Source organism: Trachemys scripta, chromosome 22, assembly GCF_013100865.1.
Source record: "Trachemys scripta elegans isolate TJP31775 chromosome 22, CAS_Tse_1.0, whole genome shotgun sequence".
NCBI lineage: Eukaryota > Metazoa > Chordata > Testudines > Emydidae > Trachemys > Trachemys scripta.
Window position 1 is genome coordinate 697,165 of NC_048319.1, and position 20,150 is coordinate 717,314.

Below are 20,150 nucleotides of genomic sequence, written 5' to 3' on the forward strand. Positions count from 1 at the left end.
TATGTGTGTATATATATCTCCTCAATATATGTTCTTCTTCGGATGCATCCGAAGAAGTGGGCTGTAGTCCACGAAAGCTTATGCTCTAATAAATTTGTTAGTCTCTAAGGTGCCACAAGTACTCCTGTTCTTCTTTTTGCGGATACAGACTAACACGGCTGCTACTCTGAAACTAGTTCACTCTTGATGATGATATGCATGATCGCATAAAACTGGACAGTTCTATCATTAGAAATGGACATTGTGGACCTAATTCTGGCTTTGGTCCTTACATACACAGTGGCTCGGAGTGAAATTGTAGAACTGTGGCAATTCTCTGACTGTGGAGGTGTTTCTTCATGTTCCTCACTCCACCCCAAAATCTCTGTTTATCCACTAGTTGTCTCCTCATAATTCTACATTTTGAGCTCTAGGCTTGCACTGTCTTTGTTTTATCTGTATGTGCAGTACCTCACACAATGGGGCCCTGTCCAAGTTGAGGCCTCTAGGAGTTACCATATTTTAAATGTTGGGTTCAAGTACCAGTGCTCTATGCCTATACCTATACCCAATCCTCTCCCAATGCAGTCTTCAGTTGTCATGATATTTCTCACTTTTGTAGTTGTGGGCAATGATATCCTATTTATAAGGCAATCTGTGGACTCTGTGTGTTCTTTTGTGGTTCTACAAGTCCTCATTAAAATGTGATTTAATAGCCAACCACAGTGTCTATTTTATGACTGTCTAGGTTTCCTTTCTTGTTACTTTCACTTTGGGAGGGTTTTGTGAGCAGGGATTTTTTTTTTCATTTATAGACCCTTATTTTCAGTTACCTGGGGTCTGCACACAAACTTGCACTGAAATAATTAAATTGGCATTAATTCACACCTCTTATTTCAACACGAGTCTGTATAGATACTTTTATTTCAAAAGAAGTATGTCCACACACAGACTTGCTCAGAAATAACTAAACCTGTGAATTAAAACTTATTTAGGCCTGGTCCCCACACACAATTGTTCTGTTTTAACTAAAGGTGTGATTTTAAAAAAGAACAACAGACTTTGATAAATTGGTGAAACTTTGTGAGTGGACCCTCTTAAATTAATTTAGACCTGACTTAATATGGTGTAGCTTGCACCTGTAAATCCTGTTAAAACATTGTTCAGCTTTGCTGGTTTTAAGAGGAAAATGTAACTTTTGATTTTAGTAACCTCACCAAATTATACAGTAAATAATGCTCAGTCCTGTCCTCCATGATATAGAGCACTATGAAGTAAGGGGTAAAAAGCATGCTGAAGTGGTATTTGCTTCTGATTTTGGGTGTAAGGTCAAACATTACTCAGTATTTTGAAATTTTTGGCTATTTAGAATGTGTAAAAGGGAGTAATGTGTGTAATTGACAGAGACAAAACCAGTAAACACGTTTAAAAAAACTATATAAAACATATTTTATATCCTCTTTTGAGAATTTGCTGTGTGCTTAGACTAAATACCAGAGGTGAGGTCATCTGAGCCATTGGATAGTTTTAAATCATATGCATTGCTTGCATGAGTAATCAGTAAAAAGTCTTTCAGCAAACAAGGATTATGGAATTTCTTATTAACTAACTCCAGGATGCCTGCTTGCTTGTAGATAGATTGTACTTGGGCAAACCTAGTACACTGTGTGGATTTTTTAGTAGGTGGCAAACTGACAGCCTTAAGACTAATTTTTTTGCATGTACACCTCTACCCCGATATAACACTGTCCTCTGGAGCCAAAAAATCTTACTGCATTATATCGAATTTGCTTTGATCTGCCCGGAGTGCGCAGCCCAGCCGCGCCCCCCCTCCCCCCCCGAGCACTGCTTTACCGCGTTATATCCGAATTTGTGTTATATGGGGTCGCGTTGTATCGGGGTAGAGGTGTAGTTGATTCTCTGCAGAGTAGGTCTACGAATCCTTTACGGGGGTCTTTCCTAGTTTGCAGTTTGGTGAGGTATAATACTGCTGATTTTTTTTTTTTACTCTAAATGAGAAGTAATTGGTGACGTTATCTTGAAAGCCATAGCTAAACCAATGCCTGGTGGAGAGGGGCAGATTTAACTTCTTGTGTCATGGATTGTTCATTGTTCTGATGTCACAAGAATTCCCATTTATGGATTGGCATCAGTTCCATTAACTATAAAATAGATTAATCAGCCAAGTTTTCTAAATATACCAGACATATCCAAAATGGGTTATCTGCGTGTTCCCTCAGAGGTCCGTGCCTGTGAGTGGAGTAAAATCAAAGAGATAACATTGAGAATTACTTGTTAGGTGGTGGTTAACAAGAATATATTAAGGAATGCTGGTGATATAACACAAGCAAAGCTGTAATCATAAATCCATAGCTAATGCTCAGTATCTCAGTAGCTGATGTGTAATATGCAATTTACAAGGATGTAAACATTAATTGATTGCAATCCTGAAAATGTGTCCTTGACAGTGCAACTGCAACAGTGTAGTGTACTCTAGTACAAGTATGGATTCCAATGAGAACTGCAAACGAAACAGCGTGATTAGCGTTGATGCAATGCACCATTGATGCTTACGCCATAACTGTACCAGTGGTTTACTTATGGCTGTCATTTTCAGGATTGTGTCATACATGGCCTTTCGGTGAAATCATTCCATGGATTTGTTATATTAGGAAACACAAATTTCATCTAGGAATTCATAACTGGGGCTGCTTGAAGTTTTCACAGGAAATGTTTGTGGCAGAACTTTCTGCAGATAAAGTTCACACTTGGGGGTGTAATATTTTCTAAATTACTGCCTTTCCACACTCTGACTGCACTAGGTCATTTCTGTGTGCATTTTAATCAAATGACAAGATCCCCTTAAATATATCTCAGCTATAAAACCTTAATTTGGTTTGATTTTTGTCTTGACTTCTGGCTATTTTTAAAAAATGTGTAAAGGATCTTTATTAAGATTTAATACCAAATGATAAACATTTTAAAAAGTCACAATTAAATGTTAGGGATATGGCGGGACATTAAACTGTTTTCAGTGCTGTCTGTTAAGCAGCAGCAAGTGTTCCTGTTCAGAATTCCCAATTTACAACTTTAAGTATAGGATAACACAGGTTTCAATAATGTTTTCTTCCTGTGCTGGAGCTCTTGATATCTTCAGATTTGGTGCATTCCATTAATACACAGACTATTCAGGTTATGATCTCTCTGGGATGCATAATCATGAAATCTATGGGCACTTCTAGGGTATAGATTCCACAGGGAGACTGCCTGGCATGGAATGCATCTTAAAGTCTTAACATCGGGTGAGAGTTACAACAAAAGGGAGCCAATACCTGCAACACTTGGAAACAAAAACCTAGCAGATGCTTTTAAAAATAATTTTGTGGTCATTTACATTAATTTGCATAAATGTACATATATCTGTAAATACATATTGCCCATTTATCCTAATTACCCACTCCACACATTTATTACACACCCTCTTTCACTTTATCCCAACTCATTACACATGCATTCCACAGACAAAATGCTTTCTGCACCTACTTCCTTTCAGTTGTGCATCCTCTAATTCTGCACCCACCCATCCACTCACTCTTCATAGATATAGCCACTCATTCCACTCTCAGATCCACCCATTCCATGTGCACCATGTCTATTCCAGACACCATTCGTTCCTCACTCATCATGCATACACATCCTTTCTACCTGCTCATTCCACATACACATTGCTCATCCTAAGAACCCCCACTCCTGAAAGCTCATCTCCAACTGACTGTCCCACCCCCCACCCCCCATCCCTAGCTTCCTGCCCTCAGCTACTCCTAAATTAACCCTTTGACTAGCTTGAGTAGCTTTGTATCATTTTTTCCAGATCATTTATGAATAATACGTTGAACAGCACTGGTCCCAGTACAGACCCCGGTGGACACATTCAAATAATTTTAGGCCAAAACTGATCTATAATCTGTAACAGCAATACAGGCAGAGTTTGAGTAGGTGGGTTAATGACATTTAAATTGGAACCCTTTCGGATGGGGCATGCCAAGCTGAACAGACATGTCATTGTGTTAGAGCAGTAGTTCTCAAATTGTGGGTCAGGACCCCAAAGTGGGTTGCGACCCAGTTTTAATGGGGTCGCCATGGCTGAAGCCTGAGCCCCAGGGCTGAAGCTGAAGCCCGAGAGTTCAGCCCTGGGTGGCAGGGTTCAGGTTACAGGCCTTTTGTCTGGGGTTGAAGCCCTTGGGCTCCGCCTTGCCCCCCCAGGGCAGCGGGGCTTGGGCAGGCTCAGGCTTCAGTCCCCCCTCCTGGGTCGTGTAATAATTTTTGGTCTCAGAAGGGGGTTGTGGTGCAGTGAAGTTTGAGAACCCCTGTGTTAGAGGCATTGGAGGTAGTGATCTACTGTCTGTAGTGTCCTGGCTGCAGTATTTGTTGTTCCTCTTCCATCCTTCTCTGAGCCTGGGGAAAGTTATTCATTAAAGTGAAAAAAGAGGAAACAAATTCTAGCAGCTTAATTATTGTTTCTCTGGTCAGAGATTTTAGACTGTCAGACTGAATTCTACTCCTGAAAGCTGCTCATGCAAGTCTCTTCATGAGAAATACTAATGAACCTAAAATTCATTCATTAGTTGAAAAAATGTTGAAAGGACCAGTTCATTCTGAGAGCAATTCCAAGATGAATTTCTGCTAAGCAAAGCCATATCTGTGAACTTCCATTTTTCATACAAGATTAGTTTGATTAATCCTCAGAATTCAAATAGGCTAACTTTGCAAAACAGACTTTATTTTCATATTTTCTCTTTAAAGACAAAGCAACTTTTATATTACTTTGTAACACAGAGGGTGGGATTCATTTTTGGGAACAGGAAGCTTGCTCACTTTGTGGTTTTGACTACGGAGAGGTACTTCCTTGGTAGTTGCAGCTTTTTTCCCCTACACAAGATCCTTCTCTAAGCTCATACTTGCTTTCTAATGAATTCAGGCTGTTTAACTGAGGTTTCCTTTGTTAAGCTTTCTTTAATCTTGGCTGTTCGTGTTGCATATTAAAGTAATTTCTAATAAATTTAAGAGCCCCCTTCCTCAAATCCTGAAATATTGTCTGAGCAAAATGTACTGATATATGACAAATAAGAAAGGAGTCTTAGCAACTGTTCACTCTTTTATAGCACATGCAACTTGCTCGTTCATTAGGATTTTGGGTGTTTAGTGCCAACCAGTAGTTGGATGAACAATGAACAGTGGAAGCTATGTACCAGCTTACTCTGTTTCACTGATGAAAATATAGATTCACCCTGTGCTTTGTTACAGGCTTTCGGAAATGCAAAAACAGCCCATAACAACAACTCCAGTCGTTTTGGAAAATTCATTCAAGTTAACTATTTGGAGAATGGTATTGTCCGAGGGTAAGTATGGCATGAAGTTCTTTCTGGAGCTAAACTATATGTTCTTGTGCAGACTTGATGGAGTATGAAATATCTTTTCATTTGAGCATTCCTCATATGTGAATGATCTGTTTCTGTGGATGGTGATTTCAGAGATACATAACTTCATTTCGTTTGGATTTTTCATAGCCCACGTAAAAACAATACCTAGTGCTTTTCCTCAGTAGGTCAGAGGTCAGTATTCGTCTCATCCCCAGTTTGCTGAGGTGCACACAGGGGAAGAGGCTTGCCCAAGCTTACCCAGCATGCTACTGGTAGAGCTGGAAATAGGCCCAGATGTCCTGAGTCCAGTCCAGTGCTCTGTATGATAGGCCACATTGGCCAAGATAATTAATCTATTTGAATATATCCCTACACAGCCATGTTTTTAATAACACAGTTTAAATTAGTAATACAATTAACAATGTAGTTAATACAAGTTAAGATATTGTCTAAACAACAAAGTAAAAGAAGCAGAGGCAAAAAGGCATCCTTTAAAAAAAATGGAAGTTAAATCCTATTGAGGAAAATAGGAGCATAAACTCTGGCAAGTGAAGTGTACAAATATAATTAGGAATGCCAAAAAAGAAATTGAAGAACAGCTAGCCAAAGACTGAAAAAGTAACAGCAAATTTTTTTTTTTTTAAGTACATCAAAAACAGAAAGCCTGCTAAACAACCAGTGGGGCCACTGGACGATTGAGATGCTAAAGGAGCACATAAGGAAGATGAGACCATTGCGGAGAAACTAAATTAATTCTTTGCATTAGTCTTCGTGGCTGAGGATGTGAGGGAGATTCCCACTCCTGAGCCATTTTTTTTAGGTGACAAATCTGAGGAACTGTCCCAGATTGAGGTATTATTAGAGGAGGTTTTCGAAAAAATTTGATAAATTTAACATCAGTAAGTCACCAGGACCAGATGGTATTCATCCAAAAATTCTGAAGGAACTCAAATGTGAAATTGCAGACCTACTAACTGTGGCATCTAACCTATCACTTAAATCAGCTTCTGTACCAGATGATTGGTGGATAGCTAATGTGATGTCAATTTTTAAAAAAGGCTCCAGAGATGATCCTGGCAATTAGAGGCTGATAAGCTTAAATTCAGTACCAGGCAAACTGGTTGAAACTATGGTAAAGAACAGAATTGTCAGACACCTAGATGAACATGATTTGTTGGGGAAGAGTCAACATGTTTTTTGTAAAGGGAAATCGTGCCTCACCAATCTACTAGAATTCTTTGAGGGGATCAACAAGCATGTGATACAGTGGATGTAGTGTACTTAGATTTTCAGAAAGCATTTGACAAGGGTCGCTCACCAAAGGTTCTTAAGCAAAGTAAGCTGTCATGGGATAAGAGGGAAGGTCCTCTCATGAATCAGTAACTCCTTAAAAGATAGGAATCAAAGGGCAGGATTAAATTATCAGTTTTCAGAATGGAGAGAGGGAAACAATGTGTCCACCGGGGTCTGTACTGGGACCAGTGCTGTTCAACGTATTATTTATAAATGATCTGGAAAAAATGATACAAAGCTACTCAAGCTAGTTAAGCCCCAGGCAGACTGCAAAGAGTTACAAAAGGATCTCACAAAACTGGGTGACAGGGCAACAAAATGGTAGATGAAATTCAGTGTTGATAAATGCAAAGTAATGCACATTGGAAAACATAATCCCAACTATACATATAAAATGATGGGGTCTAAATTAGCTGTTACCACTCAAGAAAGAGATCTTTGAGTCATTGTGGATAGTTCTCTGAAAAAATCCACTCAATGTGCAGCGGCAGTCAAAAAAGCTATCCGAATGTTGGGAATCATTAGGAAAGGGATAGATAATACAAAAAATATCATATTGCCTCTATATAAATCCATGGTATGTCCACATCTTGAATACTGTGTGCAGATTTGGTCGCCCCATCTCAAAGAAGATATATTGGAAATGGAAAAGGTACAGAAAAGGGCAACAAAAATGATTAGGGGTATGGAACAGCTTCCATATGAGGAGAGATTAATAAGAGTGGAACTCTTCAGCTTGGAAAAGAGACAAGTGGAGGGGGTATGATAGAGGTCTATAAAATTATGACTGGTGTGGAGAAAGTAAATAAGGAAGTGTTATTTACTCCTCATAACCCAAGAACTAGGGGTCACCAAATTAGGGGATGTTGTGAAGGCCCATACTATAAACAGGGTTCAAAAAAGAACTAGATAATTTCATGAAGGATAGGTCCATCAATGGCTATTAGTCAGGATAGCAGGAATGCAAAACCATGCTCTGAAGTGTCCCTAGCCTCCGTTTGCCAGAAGCTGGGAATGGGCAACAGGGGATGGATCACTTGATGATTACCTGTCCTGTTCATTCCCTGTGAAGCACCTGGCATTGGCCACTATCAGAAGATAGGATACTGGGCTAGATGGACCATTGGTCTGACCCACTGTGGCCATTCTTATGTTCTTAAGATTGTCACTGTATATTTAATTTCCTGCTAAATGGTGGCTGTTCCATGTAATTCATTGTCCTCTCCATGTTGTAATTTAAAATAGTTTCAGATCTACTATTTGAAAAGAGTTTGGGGAGAAGTGAAATAGAAGTGAGGAAGTTTTTTTAGAAAAGTCACACACCAGTTGAAAGACAGGTGCAGGAGAAAATGATGACACTAAACAAGGTAGTTAAAACTCTGTACCGATGCATTAGCTATTACTTGGGCTTAATGTAGCTGAAGAGGAGTGGAGGATTAGATGTGGGTTGGCAAAAAATGTTCCCAAATGTAGATTCATTTTAGCTAGGGCATCGTAGTTACAAAATGCATTAAAAAAATCAATACGATGGTGTCTAAATATAACTTGAACTCTGCAATAGATACTAAACATTGCAGGTTATTCTTTAGGAGTGCTGCTATCCAAAAGTGGAATAACTTTATATCAGGTATGTAAAGTGATGAAAGATTATTTATTACAGCAACAGTTAGATGTTATACTGGACCCTTCATTACAAGTAATAGGTTTTGTCCAATAATTGCCTTCTGTGTGTAGTCTCTGCACTTAATTATCCATCTAATGTCAGACGTTGAAATCTGTTTCTGTCTTGGTGAATAAACTTTGTATGCAGAATACATAGCAGCATCACACCATGTTTCTGTAAACACATTAAATGTTTGCTTTCATGAGGTGGAATGAGATAGTTTAGAACATTAAAAAGGAGTTTTGGTTTATGCCGCAAACCTGTCTGTGTTATGCCAGGTATTGAAATTGTAACAGTTAACTGGTTTCGCTGCAATGTTCCATTGAAAAGTCTTATTTATATCATTGCTGTTTCTTCACACGTCAGAGATGAACAACAAGCCTCCACTCTGTTTCAGTGCTTTAAGTATTATTCTGGATTAATTTGGCATCTTTACAGATGAAGTCACCCCAACTCAGGAGATTGGTACCATGTGAATTCATTTGTTTTCTGTCTCCAGCATGAGAAAAGGCTACTTCAGTTCTGGCTTCATTCTTTGTCCGTTTGTATCCCCTGTGGAAGAGTAGATTGTTCTGTCGCTTACTCGCCATACAGTTTCCAACATAGAATTCCCTGCTTTCTGACCTCCCGCTGTGGCTGGTGGGGTGGTCCAGTATGGGCCAGCAAATTCAGGAAGTCTGGCAACAATGTTTCTATTATATTCTCTCTGAATGTTGTGGCCTTTGCTTGAGTTCCTAAAGTGATAAGCAGCTCTATTGGCAAAATCAAGTTGTGTACAGTATTTATGATTTTACAGCAACAGCTAATCTTAGTTTAATCGTTTTCCATTTAGATCTACCAAGATAAAGCACCAAAAAGATAAATGTTCCTCAGGGTAGCTGCCCATTTCAAGCATTCTCATTGTATCCTCTCAAAGCCAGCACAATACGACTGAGCTTTTTGTCTCAGGCTATCAGAGGTGACAAGGAGGCCATTCTACCCTGAGCTCTAGGGTGTATGAAATCTTCATAAACTCACTTGTAGCTAGTTGCTGTTTAGTGTTTAATATCCAGATGCTCGGTTTGACTGTGTTGCCCCATTCATGTTTTATTTCTTTTGGGGGATTGCAGGGCTGTTGTTGAAAAATATCTGCTCGAAAAATCTCGCCTGGTCTCTCAGGAAAAGGATGAAAGGTAAGAGGAGATTCGTATTTTGTACTGTCTGTTTGAATGTCTCTTCCATAATCAGTGATGTCCACCTCTCTAAGCACAGTCTTTTCATATAAATGAAATTCCACAATTGTCTAATTCTCCTGACAAGAGACTAGATCACAATGAGAAGAGTTTGGGGTGAATTGCTGGTATGTGTGGGCAGGTCATCAGCAGTTTGTGTATCTGTCAAAAGGCTGGACTGAACCCAAATTAATACTGGCTAAATATGTACTGATCAGTGCTCTCTAGAAATATACTCCTAGCATGATGGCTGCCAGTCCTGATCAGATAACAAGGATTATTTAGAGTTACGAAAATAAAGTTAGCTCAGTCATGTCATGGTGCCAGTATTTGTTAGAGCTAATAGACATTAAACATTTTAAAGGTGAGCCGCACAAAGTTTTTCACAAATTGGGCTCCCCCCCCCCCCCCACACACCCCTTCCCACTGCTTATGATTTATGTAGAAGGCCTGAAGGTTTTTCAGAGAACTTTTCTGCTTGTTTGGTTGGTTTTTTTTTTTTTTTTTTACCTTAAATATCTGAAGTATCAAGCCCAGTTTTGGTGGAAGAACTGTTTGGAGGCTGGGGTCTGTCTCGGATCACTTGTGAGCTCTATGACGTTAATGGGAGTGGGAGTACAAAGACCTTCTTTATCCAACATGTTAACTAGCAATTGAAGTTAAAATGCTGTTCCTTGACACTAGTTTTCCAGTCATCATAAAAGCAAAAATGACGCCAGCCCAGTTCTTTTCCCTTTGCAAGTCACCTTTAAGCACCTTCCCTTTGTGCACTTGGACACTGCTACATACAAATGAATTTGTGACAGTGGACCCAGAAGGAGGAAATATTTAAGCCATTTTGAGATTTCATATAAAGGTTTCTTCTTCTCGAACCAGTGCTGCTTATCTGGATGTATGTGCTGGGAAAACAAATTATGCACTTTTACTTTTTCTAAGTAAATTCTCTACCATAGAAGTACAATTCTTTATTTATTACTTTAATAATAAAGAACAAATGAGAGGATAAGAGTAATTTTCTTCCTTGGGATTTTTTTCTAAACACTGTATGTGTCACTAATGATATGTAATGTAGTAATTATGGCAAAGGTGCCGTTTTATCAATTTGGAAGCATGTAAGGCTTAAAGAGAAACCAATGTCATATCTTCATTAAGTAGAAATATGTTTCAATCTATAGGAACTACCATGTGTTTTATTATTTGTTACTTGGAGTCAGTGAGGAAGAACGTAAAGAATTTCACCTCAAGCAGCCTGAAGATTATTTCTACCTCAATCAGGTAAACGTTGGTACTCTGTGTGTAACTTCAGTGATGAAGGTGCTGTGTCCCTCTTTGAGATGTTGTAGTGATAAAGGACACCAGAGCAGAGAATCTTTGTTTCCTCTTGTGTCCTGTGATGATTCTCTATCTAGAAACTAGTTCACATGGCAAAGGTGGCTTTTTGACAAAACATTGCTTCTTAGCTATGCAGCAACATGAGCATCAACAGCACAAACCGTGGTATGAACCACTCATTACTCTTCTCTCTGTGGATGAGACTTAACCCTCCCCAAACTTGTCTATGCTTCAGCTTTCTGGACCCCATATTAGAGATCATGGCAGGTCCTAAAGATGAACCTATGAGCACCATATTGACATGACACTAAATTCCCTTTGTAGAACTATTTTAGAGATGTTCTCAACCTCAATATCAGTAATTAGACTGCACTTTCTGTTTGAAGACTGTTGATTGTGCTTATAGCATCTTTCAGCTGGAGACTGGTTGAGGAAACGGGACAGAGTATGCGTTTGAAGTAAGAGCTTAGTCTTGCAGTTGCTGTAAGAAAATTGAAATAAACAAAATTCTGGACTTTGCCAGAGCAAAACAAAAGTTGCTTCAGGCCTGCACTTTGGATGGTTCATCTTCCTTCATTAGAGTGGTTGCATAAGAGTTGTGCTAGTATCTCTGTTGTTCAATGTGTTTATGTGAACTGAATTGTTGTGGGGCTTTTCTGTAGCATAACTTGAAAATAGAAGACGGGGAAGATCTGCGCCATGATTTTGAAAGATTAAAACAAGCCATGGAGATGGTTGGCTTTCTTCCAGCAACTAAAAAACAGTAAGTAGAATTGTTTAGCCTCTTTTTGCAGACAGCTGGCAGTGAAATTGATGTGAAGTAGTCTGTATTGCTGTCTGTGCTGTAAAAATGCATTATGAACAGAATGGTGTGGTGTGTTCTAATTTGTAAGACATCAAAACTATATTTACTTTGCTAAGCCCATTAGAAAGCAGGGAAAGTAGAGGGCTACTTTTATGGGCTGCTGTAGGCCAGTTGTGTTATCTACATCTCTTCAAATAGATGTGGCTGTGTTTCTGTTATGCACTCTAGCTGTATTAACCTGTTAACTTTAATTAGAACAGCAATTTAAAAAAAGTCACTATTGTTTTTATTCTTCAGGATCTTTTCAGTACTCTCAGCTATTCTTTACTTGGGCAATGTTACCTACAAGAAGAGAGCCACAGGTCGGGATGAAGGGTTGGAAGTGGGGCCCCCAGAAGTACTGGACACCCTCTCTCAGCTTCTGAAGGTAGAGTATTCCCTTTAATGAGTGCCATAAACATTAAGCTGCTGTCATGTTCTGCCTCAATAACTTCTTGGGAGCATTTTGTTGCTCAAGTTCAGCATGCCCCAGAACTGGCATAGGAGTATTGTAGGGGTATCTTCTTGGGGAACGGAGCCAGCTTGCTATACGGAATAGGAATGTGCACGCTGTGAGTGACTTTCTTGGGGACAGGGAGAGATAAAGGGGGTGAAATACAACCCAAAAGATGGGAATGGTAAAATCTGGTTACTCTGTTAGTTCTTCAGCTCTGTATCAGGAGCAGAGACGTGGAGCTTAGATTGTCAGTATTGGGGCCTTCCCACTAAAGAAATCAATCCTAACTGCATGTAAACTGAAAAAAGGATTTTAAGAAGCTCAAGGACTTGTAAAACTTATTCAACCACAGCTGTAGTTGTCCTAAGGGTTTGACTTCGGTATCTGAGGAATTAGTAACTACCGCTGTCACCATATTGCTGTTGGTCAGGTAGCTAACGTTTAAGGTTGTCAGTAACTCTTGTTTTTCTTGCTTTTTGTGTGAAGGTTAAACGAGAAATTTTAGTCGAAGTGCTGACAAAAAGAAAAACGGTGACTGCTAATGACAAACTTATCCTGCCATATAGTCTCAGCGAGGTGAGTGTCTAAAGGCATTAGAAGAAGGAACTTGGCCATTTACCCTATAGCTGACCTGCATTGGGAGTCTGTTGGTAAAAATGCTAGAACAGTTGTCTTGGGCTTTTCTTACTCTTTAAAATCACTAACCAGAAAATAGTCCCTGATTACATCTGAGCTGTGACTATCATGTTGTTGGATTGCTGTGGGATTTTTACTTTATTAACTTAAATACATATTTTAAATAGGCATGGCCAAACTCCCATTGTCAGCTTGTGGAAAAAGTTGTGTATTATACATTTAGTGAGTCAATACAAATGAATGTTAAAATAAAAACAAACAAAACCAAAGCTAGGGCACTGAAAGCCCTTATACTATGTCAGTGAAAAGTTCAACAGTGGAGCAATCTTATTTTTTCTGACTGATACTGCACCACTGTAGGAAAGTCCTCATATTTCAGGCCAACTTAATGAGCTGTTTTTTATTTGCAGGCTATCACAGCTCGTGATTCAATGGCAAAGTCACTGTACAGTGCCCTGTTTGACTGGATTGTTCTGCGAATTAATCATGCGCTTCTTAATAAGAAAGATATGGAAGAATCTGTTACAGTAAGTTCTTCACCAGAAATAATACCCTTCTAAACTCAGCTATTGTAATTGTGCACATAACGCTAACAAAGATCACCCAAGAAGACAGTACGCTCAAATATATGGAGTGAAATCCTGGCCCAATTGAAGTTAGTGGTAATATTCTCAATGACTTCACTAGAGCTGGGATTTCAAGATAGGTGTCAAAAAGACAATGATCTTCTATCATCTTGAAAAGTGTTTGTTAAAATTTTAAACATGCCAGTCGTATTAGAATAGACAATATTACTCATGCTTAGTGCATGGTCAACAACCACAATTGTAATTGTATGATTAACTCACTTTCATGATGGCCTACCTAACAGGATTTCTGCATTGTTTTCTTAGTGCTTGTCCATTGGTGTGCTCGATATATTTGGATTTGAAGATTTTGAAACCAACAGTTTTGAACAGTTCTGCATAAATTATGCAAATGAGCAGCTTCAGTATTACTTCAATCAACACATTTTCAAATTAGAACAGGTAAGAAAGCACATATTGAAGGCATGATCTCCCAGCAAAAGTTTAAGGAGGGTAGTAAAAACTTTTATTCATGTATTGATTTGTCTCGCTTTATAAAGTGCCTAACCATTGCACAAAATTAAAAGTATCCCCTCTTCAAAAGCTTATGCTGTAACATTATAGTTGTGAAAGTATTTAGTTAAAAATCCTGTTTCAGGTCCTAGTTTATTTTGTGGAGTGTGTGTGTATTATGGTAGAGGCCCCATTCGGGTACCAGGGTCCCATTGTACCAGGCACTGTACATGCACAACAAAGACGGCTCCTGCCTCAAAGAGCTCAGTCTAAACAGAAGATGGGCTACATCACCAGGATACAAAACAGATGAGGCGAGCACAAAATAACAATGGAACTAAGTTACAAATTTTGGGACTGAAACTTCATCAACTTCCTGTAGCCAAAAAGGAAGTTAATTTGGAAAGGTTTGGGAAAGCAGTTGAGGTTCGTTTCAAATTATTTCATCCGTTCATAAATACTTCTGTTTAGTTGCTTGTACCTGGATATCCTGCAGTGAATTAGTCTTAATGCAGTTAAAATAGATGGGTCATATTTTTGGGTGTGTGCATATAGAGTGAAATTACCATTCTGGGGCATATGGCACCAGAGTGTCTCAATGTGCATTTATTTGATGGTACTGGATTTACATGTATGCACTGGCATATTGTTATTAAATAGGAGGTACCTGGTAAATCTGAAAACATCTGGCCAATATTCTAAACGAATAAGAATGAGGAGATTCAGAGTGATGCTTCTCAGCATGTCCATAATTAGTTTATGTTGCGCGTAGATGAGACGGCATTAAAAGCCATTATTATTACCAGAGTGGCTAGGAGCCCTAGTCATGGACCAGGATACACACACCCTCTTCTTCTCCTCCCCCCGTGCTAGGCTCTGAACAAATGTAGAACAAAACCCATATACAATAATAGTAAATCAGACTATATGTAAGCAAGAGAGTGTTTTATGGTTACCACAGAGAATGTAAACTTGTATATGTCTTTAACCTTTCTGTAACAACTTGGCTGGCAAGAAGTCTCTGTACAGGTGTTTCCACAATCCGTGCGACTTCAGAAGCTAACAGTATAAAGGGGGGTTAGCTGGCTGTTTTCCTGTGGGTCCAGTTTCTTTATTAACTTGTATTTAACTGCAGTAAAGTGCTTGAGAGAAGTCTCATTTGTTTGCTCAATGGGATAATAGAGATTTATCTTTCTGTCCTCTGGCTTTAACTGGTCCTGGGTCTGTAACCAAAAATTATTAATCTTTCAATTGTCACATCTCATAGAAACAGAAATAGTATCCAATAATAAGGTACGCTGCATCTTCTGTTCTGCAATCTGGGAAAAACCTATTACTTTCCTAATTTTAAATGTCTTCATTAACACATTCAGTATTTAAAATATTCAGTTTTTCTCATTGCTTCCCCCTCTTGATGGTTGTTAGAGAATGTACTTAACTGCATGGATACATATCAATTATATGCTGTGTGTCCTGTAAAATCAGCTAGAGCACTTTGTGTGTGCATGGTATTTGATTTTACAATGTGTTTTGATGTGTGGTGCAGCATTCAAGATTAGAATCTGGTCTTGTGTCCTTAGGCTTGTTGTTTCTTTGTTTTCTTGCTGCTGGCTTTAGAAAAAAACAAAAACTTTTCTGGGTCATGACAAAATAGTTTGTCCTATGGTCAATCTGCGTGAGGGATAAATTGCTCTGTATTATGTATCTTATGAACAGTGTGTAAATAGCTTTAAACAAAAAAGTAAAGGAAAAAGTTGCTCAAACACACACATTTCATAAGTAAACACAGTAGAGAGCCAGCAGCATAGTAATTTAGGACAGGGTTGTTATCCAGACTAACCAGAGTAAATAGTTTATATGCTGTTTTTTTGTTTTTCTAATTCTGTTTTCCCGAACAGCCTTAATCCTTAAGTAATTCATTTCCTGTATCTCTGTCTGCGTGGGTTCCCTCAGGGATTCTTTATATATCTTTTTGAGTAGGGACTTGTTCATAGAACTTAAATACCATTTTTTGTAGCGTGTTGTGCCTATAAATCACACAGAGTAGATAAATTGGACAGATTTAGTTCCACTCAATTGACAAGGATGCATTTTCTAACATCCATCATGAAGAAAGCACCTCCGCTTCACATTCTGCTGCTTCTCTCTTTTTAAACACGTGGTTCTGTTTTTCACCGGTGTGTAAATACATTACTCAGAATTGTAAGTGTATTATCTCCAAATCAGTTTGCCTCTGGCTTTCACAGCATGAAGAAAAGCTGATTGTGGAGCTGGCACTGCTAGGTTGTTTGGCACAGAAGTATGTGGCAGTGTACTTTGCACAGCTTTATTAAACAAAACTCCAAATCTTCTGAACCAAGGCAATGCTTACTGCAGGCAAGACATATCTGCCAGTCGCCCTTAGAGAAATGGATTCTGTGTCTCACTCCCCAGTGTTTTGTAGGCCTGGTCTGCCTGGCTTATGGAATTTACCATACAGAGATGAAATAAAATATTAATTAGAGAATCTATGATTTAGTATCTATAAGTGAAATATTTTTTTTCTGGTTCTCACTGCCACTGTATAAACTAACAAACTTGAAACCTGGCAGTATCTACCTGATGTGGGATGCAGTGTTTAGTTAGCAGGGCTTGACAGGGTTGGCTGCTGTGGTGATATGGAAATTTTCTTGAGTTGCACAGGAGGAGTATCAAAGTGAAGGGATCGCTTGGCACAATATTGACTATACAGATAACGTGACCTGCATTCACTTAATCAGCAAGAAGCCCACTGGCCTCTTCTATCTGCTAGATGAAGAAAGCAAGTAAGTATCAAGTTTCTTCCTCAGGACTTGCTGTGTGTGTCATAAGGGAAAATGTCAGAAATAGAGGAAGTTAATGGTTATGGTAGATAACAGATTAAGGGGAGGGAGGGATCTTCATATGTACAGCGTACAGCTAAATCGGATTCCTCTCTGAGAAATTACGCCAGTATGTTGGTGTCCTTGAGTGCTGCTGTAAACAAAACTTGGAGTTTTCACTGTATAATTATGGAGATAGTATGAAATACATGGCTGTGGAATGTAATTATGAAAGTGCTGTAAGATGTAACTACTTAGTACCAGTCCTTACAAAGTTTGATAGTGGAAGGTGGGTATGAAATGTCTATATGTACAATAGATGTTTCTAAATACAGTATTCTGCTTTGCGGTGGACTGTTTTCTGCTCAAATTAACTCTTTAACTCAGCTCTCTAAGCGCCAAAGCGGGACTGTAAGCTGCTTACCCCTGTGTAGGGCATATTTATCCAGTTTGTCACTGCTAGTGACATCTTGGACTGTACCAGTTCACAGCTCTCTGTATGAGCAGGCTTACCTTCATTCATACTTGGAGAGCAAGAAGCTGACATTTCCCACTCTGTTTCCTACTTTATGTCCTTAGCTTTCCACATGCCACCAACCAAACCCTACTTGCAAAGTTCAAGCAGCAACATGAGGAGAACAAATTCTTTGTTGGGACACCAGTGAAGGAACCTGCTTTTATCATCCGGCACTTTGCAGGGAAAGTTAAATATCAGATAAAGGTATGTAGCAGATTTTGAATAGTCACCAAAGGCCCTTTTCCTTTCCTTTTCCCTTTCCTACCCTACATTTCAGTATAAACAGAAAACTTGTTGGGTCTGGGTTAAACTTGGTGTGTCACTAGAGTTGGATTAGTTTTTTTGTGAAAGTCTTGGAGTGAAGACCAAGACCATGTTAAAAATTACTCAGGCTGACACATCCCCTTAGTCAAAACACAGTTCCATGGGAATCCTTTCTGATTTAGTGTTTCGGGCTTGGTGATTCTGTTCTGCAGGATTTCCGAGAGAAGAACATGGATTATATGAGACCAGATATTGTTGCTTTGCTGCGAAGTAGTGACAGTGCCTACGTTCGGGAGCTGATAGGAATGGACCCAGTGGCTGTGTTCCGCTGGGCTATTCTGCGGGCAGCAATTCGAGCGATGGCTGTCTTTGCAGAAGCAGGACGTCAAAGAGCCCAGAAAACTGCAGGTACTGAGCACAGAGAAACCACTCTGGAAATATTTTTAAATACAAACAGTTGCTGTTATCTTTATATCAACAGATCTAAGGGATTTTCTATCCTACAGACATTGTAGGATAGAAAATATTAAAGCTTAATGCTGAAGGGGAAACTGTGTCCTACAGTTTAAATAACTTGTCCAAGGCCAAGAAGGGCATAGATGTTGTTATACCTGAGTTCAGAAGTCAGGAATTCCTGCTTTTAAATCCTGTGTTATGGCTACACCCAGCATGAAAGTCGGTTGACACCAGTGCCTACTTTAGAAACAGTGTGTGAAATATGATAAAATATTTTGTAAAGCTAGTTGTGATGGAGGTAGTTCTAATGCATAGCAGGTATTATCTGCCTGTCACTCCTTATTTAATGGCATTTTGTCATCCCCACTGAGATCCCAATTTTATAAACTAGATTGTTTCACCTTTAATAATTAATATTCAGTCTTAAGAGCTTTTTGAAGAGATGAGTTTGCCAGCTGTAGTTGGAGTAAAACTTTAGACCCTCAGGTATATTTCTGCAGTTGTGATTGAAATGCTGTATGTTCCATTGTGTGAATAAATTTGTCAAACTTAACGAGCACTGTCCTTTACTTTCCACAACAGGTGTGGTGCGTCACGGACCCCGGGTTCCCCTGGGAGAACTCCAGAGAGCAAATACACCAGTAGAAAAAGTTTATCGGTGAGAGACACATGCTTGGCCTCTAAATCAAAGCCATTTAAACAGAACAATGGGCAGTATCCTAAGGATAGTAGGGAAGAGTTGATATACCCTGTGGGGAAGGGCCCCACGCTGCCGGGCCATGTTGTACATAGTACTAGTGACACTGCTATCCACATGCTTGGTTGACAACTAATTTCTTTTTTCAATATCTTGGCAATTGTGTTAAGTTCTTCCTATTAATACAAATAACAATTGGAAGTAGTACAAAAAATAGGAGATTCACTATATGAGGCATAATTGCTCTCTACTTAGTATTCTTAGGCTGTATAAATTATGACGAGAGACTCAGAAGAAGCTTTCAGAGTAGCAGCCGTGTTAGTCTGTATCATAAATTTGTTAGTCTCTAATGTGCCACAAGTACTCCTGTTCTTCTTCTTTCAGAAGAAGCTGTTCACTTGGAATATCTCTCTTTAATTACCCCTCTTCTAAAATGTTGGGAGGCCAAAAATGCCTGAATAACATTGAATGAATGTGGAAGAAGTGGGTTTTAGGAGGGATTTGGAAGAGGAGGGTGGGGAGGTTGCTGTGCTATCATTGGGAATTATGGTAGAACCTCAGAGTTATGAGCACCAGAGTTACGAACCGACCGGTCAACCACACACTTCATTTGGTACCGGAAGTACACAGCAGCAAGAGGTAGGAAAAAAAGAAAAAAGGAAAGGAGAGAAAAAAAGCCAGTACAGTACTGTTAAACATAAACGATAACATTAAAAACGTAAATAATAAAGGGAGAGTTTAAAAAATTTTTTTTCACAAGATAAAGAAATGTTTCTTTGCTTGTTTCATTTAAATTAAGACGGTTAAAATCAGCATTTTTCTTCTGCATAGTAAAGTTTCAAATCTGTATTAAGTCAATGTTCAGTTGTAAACTTTTGAAAGAACAACCATAATGTTGTGTTAAGAGTTACGAACATTTCAGAGTTACAAACAACCTTCATTTCCCATGTGTTCATAACTCTGAGGTTCTACTGTAGCTCCATGCATAGAGAGCAGCATGGAGAAAGGAACAGAAGGAATATTGCCTTGTGGTGAAGTATCCAGTAAATAAGATCCAAAGTGCTGGGCAGGGAACCTACACAGTAGCACCCTCCATTTGCTAGCCACTTTCCAGACACTGAGGAAGATGTAGTCCCTGCACCTCTGAGAATGCAGTCTAATTTTTTGTGTTACAGTAGTGCCTAGAGCAGAGGTGGGCAAACTACGGTCCACGGGCCACATCCGGCCCTCGGGACCATCCTGCCCGGCACTTGAGCTCCCGGCCAGGGAGGCTAGCACCCGGCCCCTCCCTTGCTGTTCCCCCTTCCCCCGCAGCCTCAGCTCACCGCTCTGAGCATCATGGTAAGGGGGCGGGGAAGGAGAGGGGTTGGATAAGGGACAGGGTGTCTCAGGGAGCAGGGGGTGGTTGGATGGGGAGGCGATCAGGGGACGGGGAACGGGGGGGTTGGATAGGCATGGGAGT

General features: G+C 39.4%; 1 protein-coding gene across 12 annotated transcripts in view; it reads left to right on the forward strand.

Annotated features, from left to right (window-relative positions):
* MYO9B (myosin IXB) overlaps positions 1 to 20,150 on the forward strand; it is a 61,769-nt gene that overhangs the window by 12,648 nt on the left and 28,971 nt on the right. For all 12 annotated transcript variants that reach the window (XR_004643759.1, XR_004643760.1, XR_004643758.1 and 9 more), the window contains exons 2-13: positions 5,284 to 5,378; positions 9,465 to 9,527; positions 10,742 to 10,841; positions 11,561 to 11,661; positions 12,001 to 12,130; positions 12,686 to 12,775; positions 13,246 to 13,362; positions 13,729 to 13,863; positions 16,597 to 16,718; positions 17,334 to 17,475; positions 17,748 to 17,943; positions 18,574 to 18,649. Coding sequence is in view for 8 of the 12 variants with exons in the window: in XM_034755514.1 (XP_034611405.1) it covers positions 5,284 to 5,378; positions 9,465 to 9,527; positions 10,742 to 10,841; positions 11,561 to 11,661; positions 12,001 to 12,130; positions 12,686 to 12,775; positions 13,246 to 13,362; positions 13,729 to 13,863; positions 16,597 to 16,718; positions 17,334 to 17,475; positions 17,748 to 17,943; positions 18,574 to 18,649 (1,367 nt within the window). In the remaining 4 variants the exon portion in view is untranslated. The remainder of the gene's footprint in view (positions 1 to 5,283; positions 5,379 to 9,464; positions 9,528 to 10,741; positions 10,842 to 11,560; positions 11,662 to 12,000; positions 12,131 to 12,685; positions 12,776 to 13,245; positions 13,363 to 13,728; positions 13,864 to 16,596; positions 16,719 to 17,333; positions 17,476 to 17,747; positions 17,944 to 18,573; positions 18,650 to 20,150) is intronic.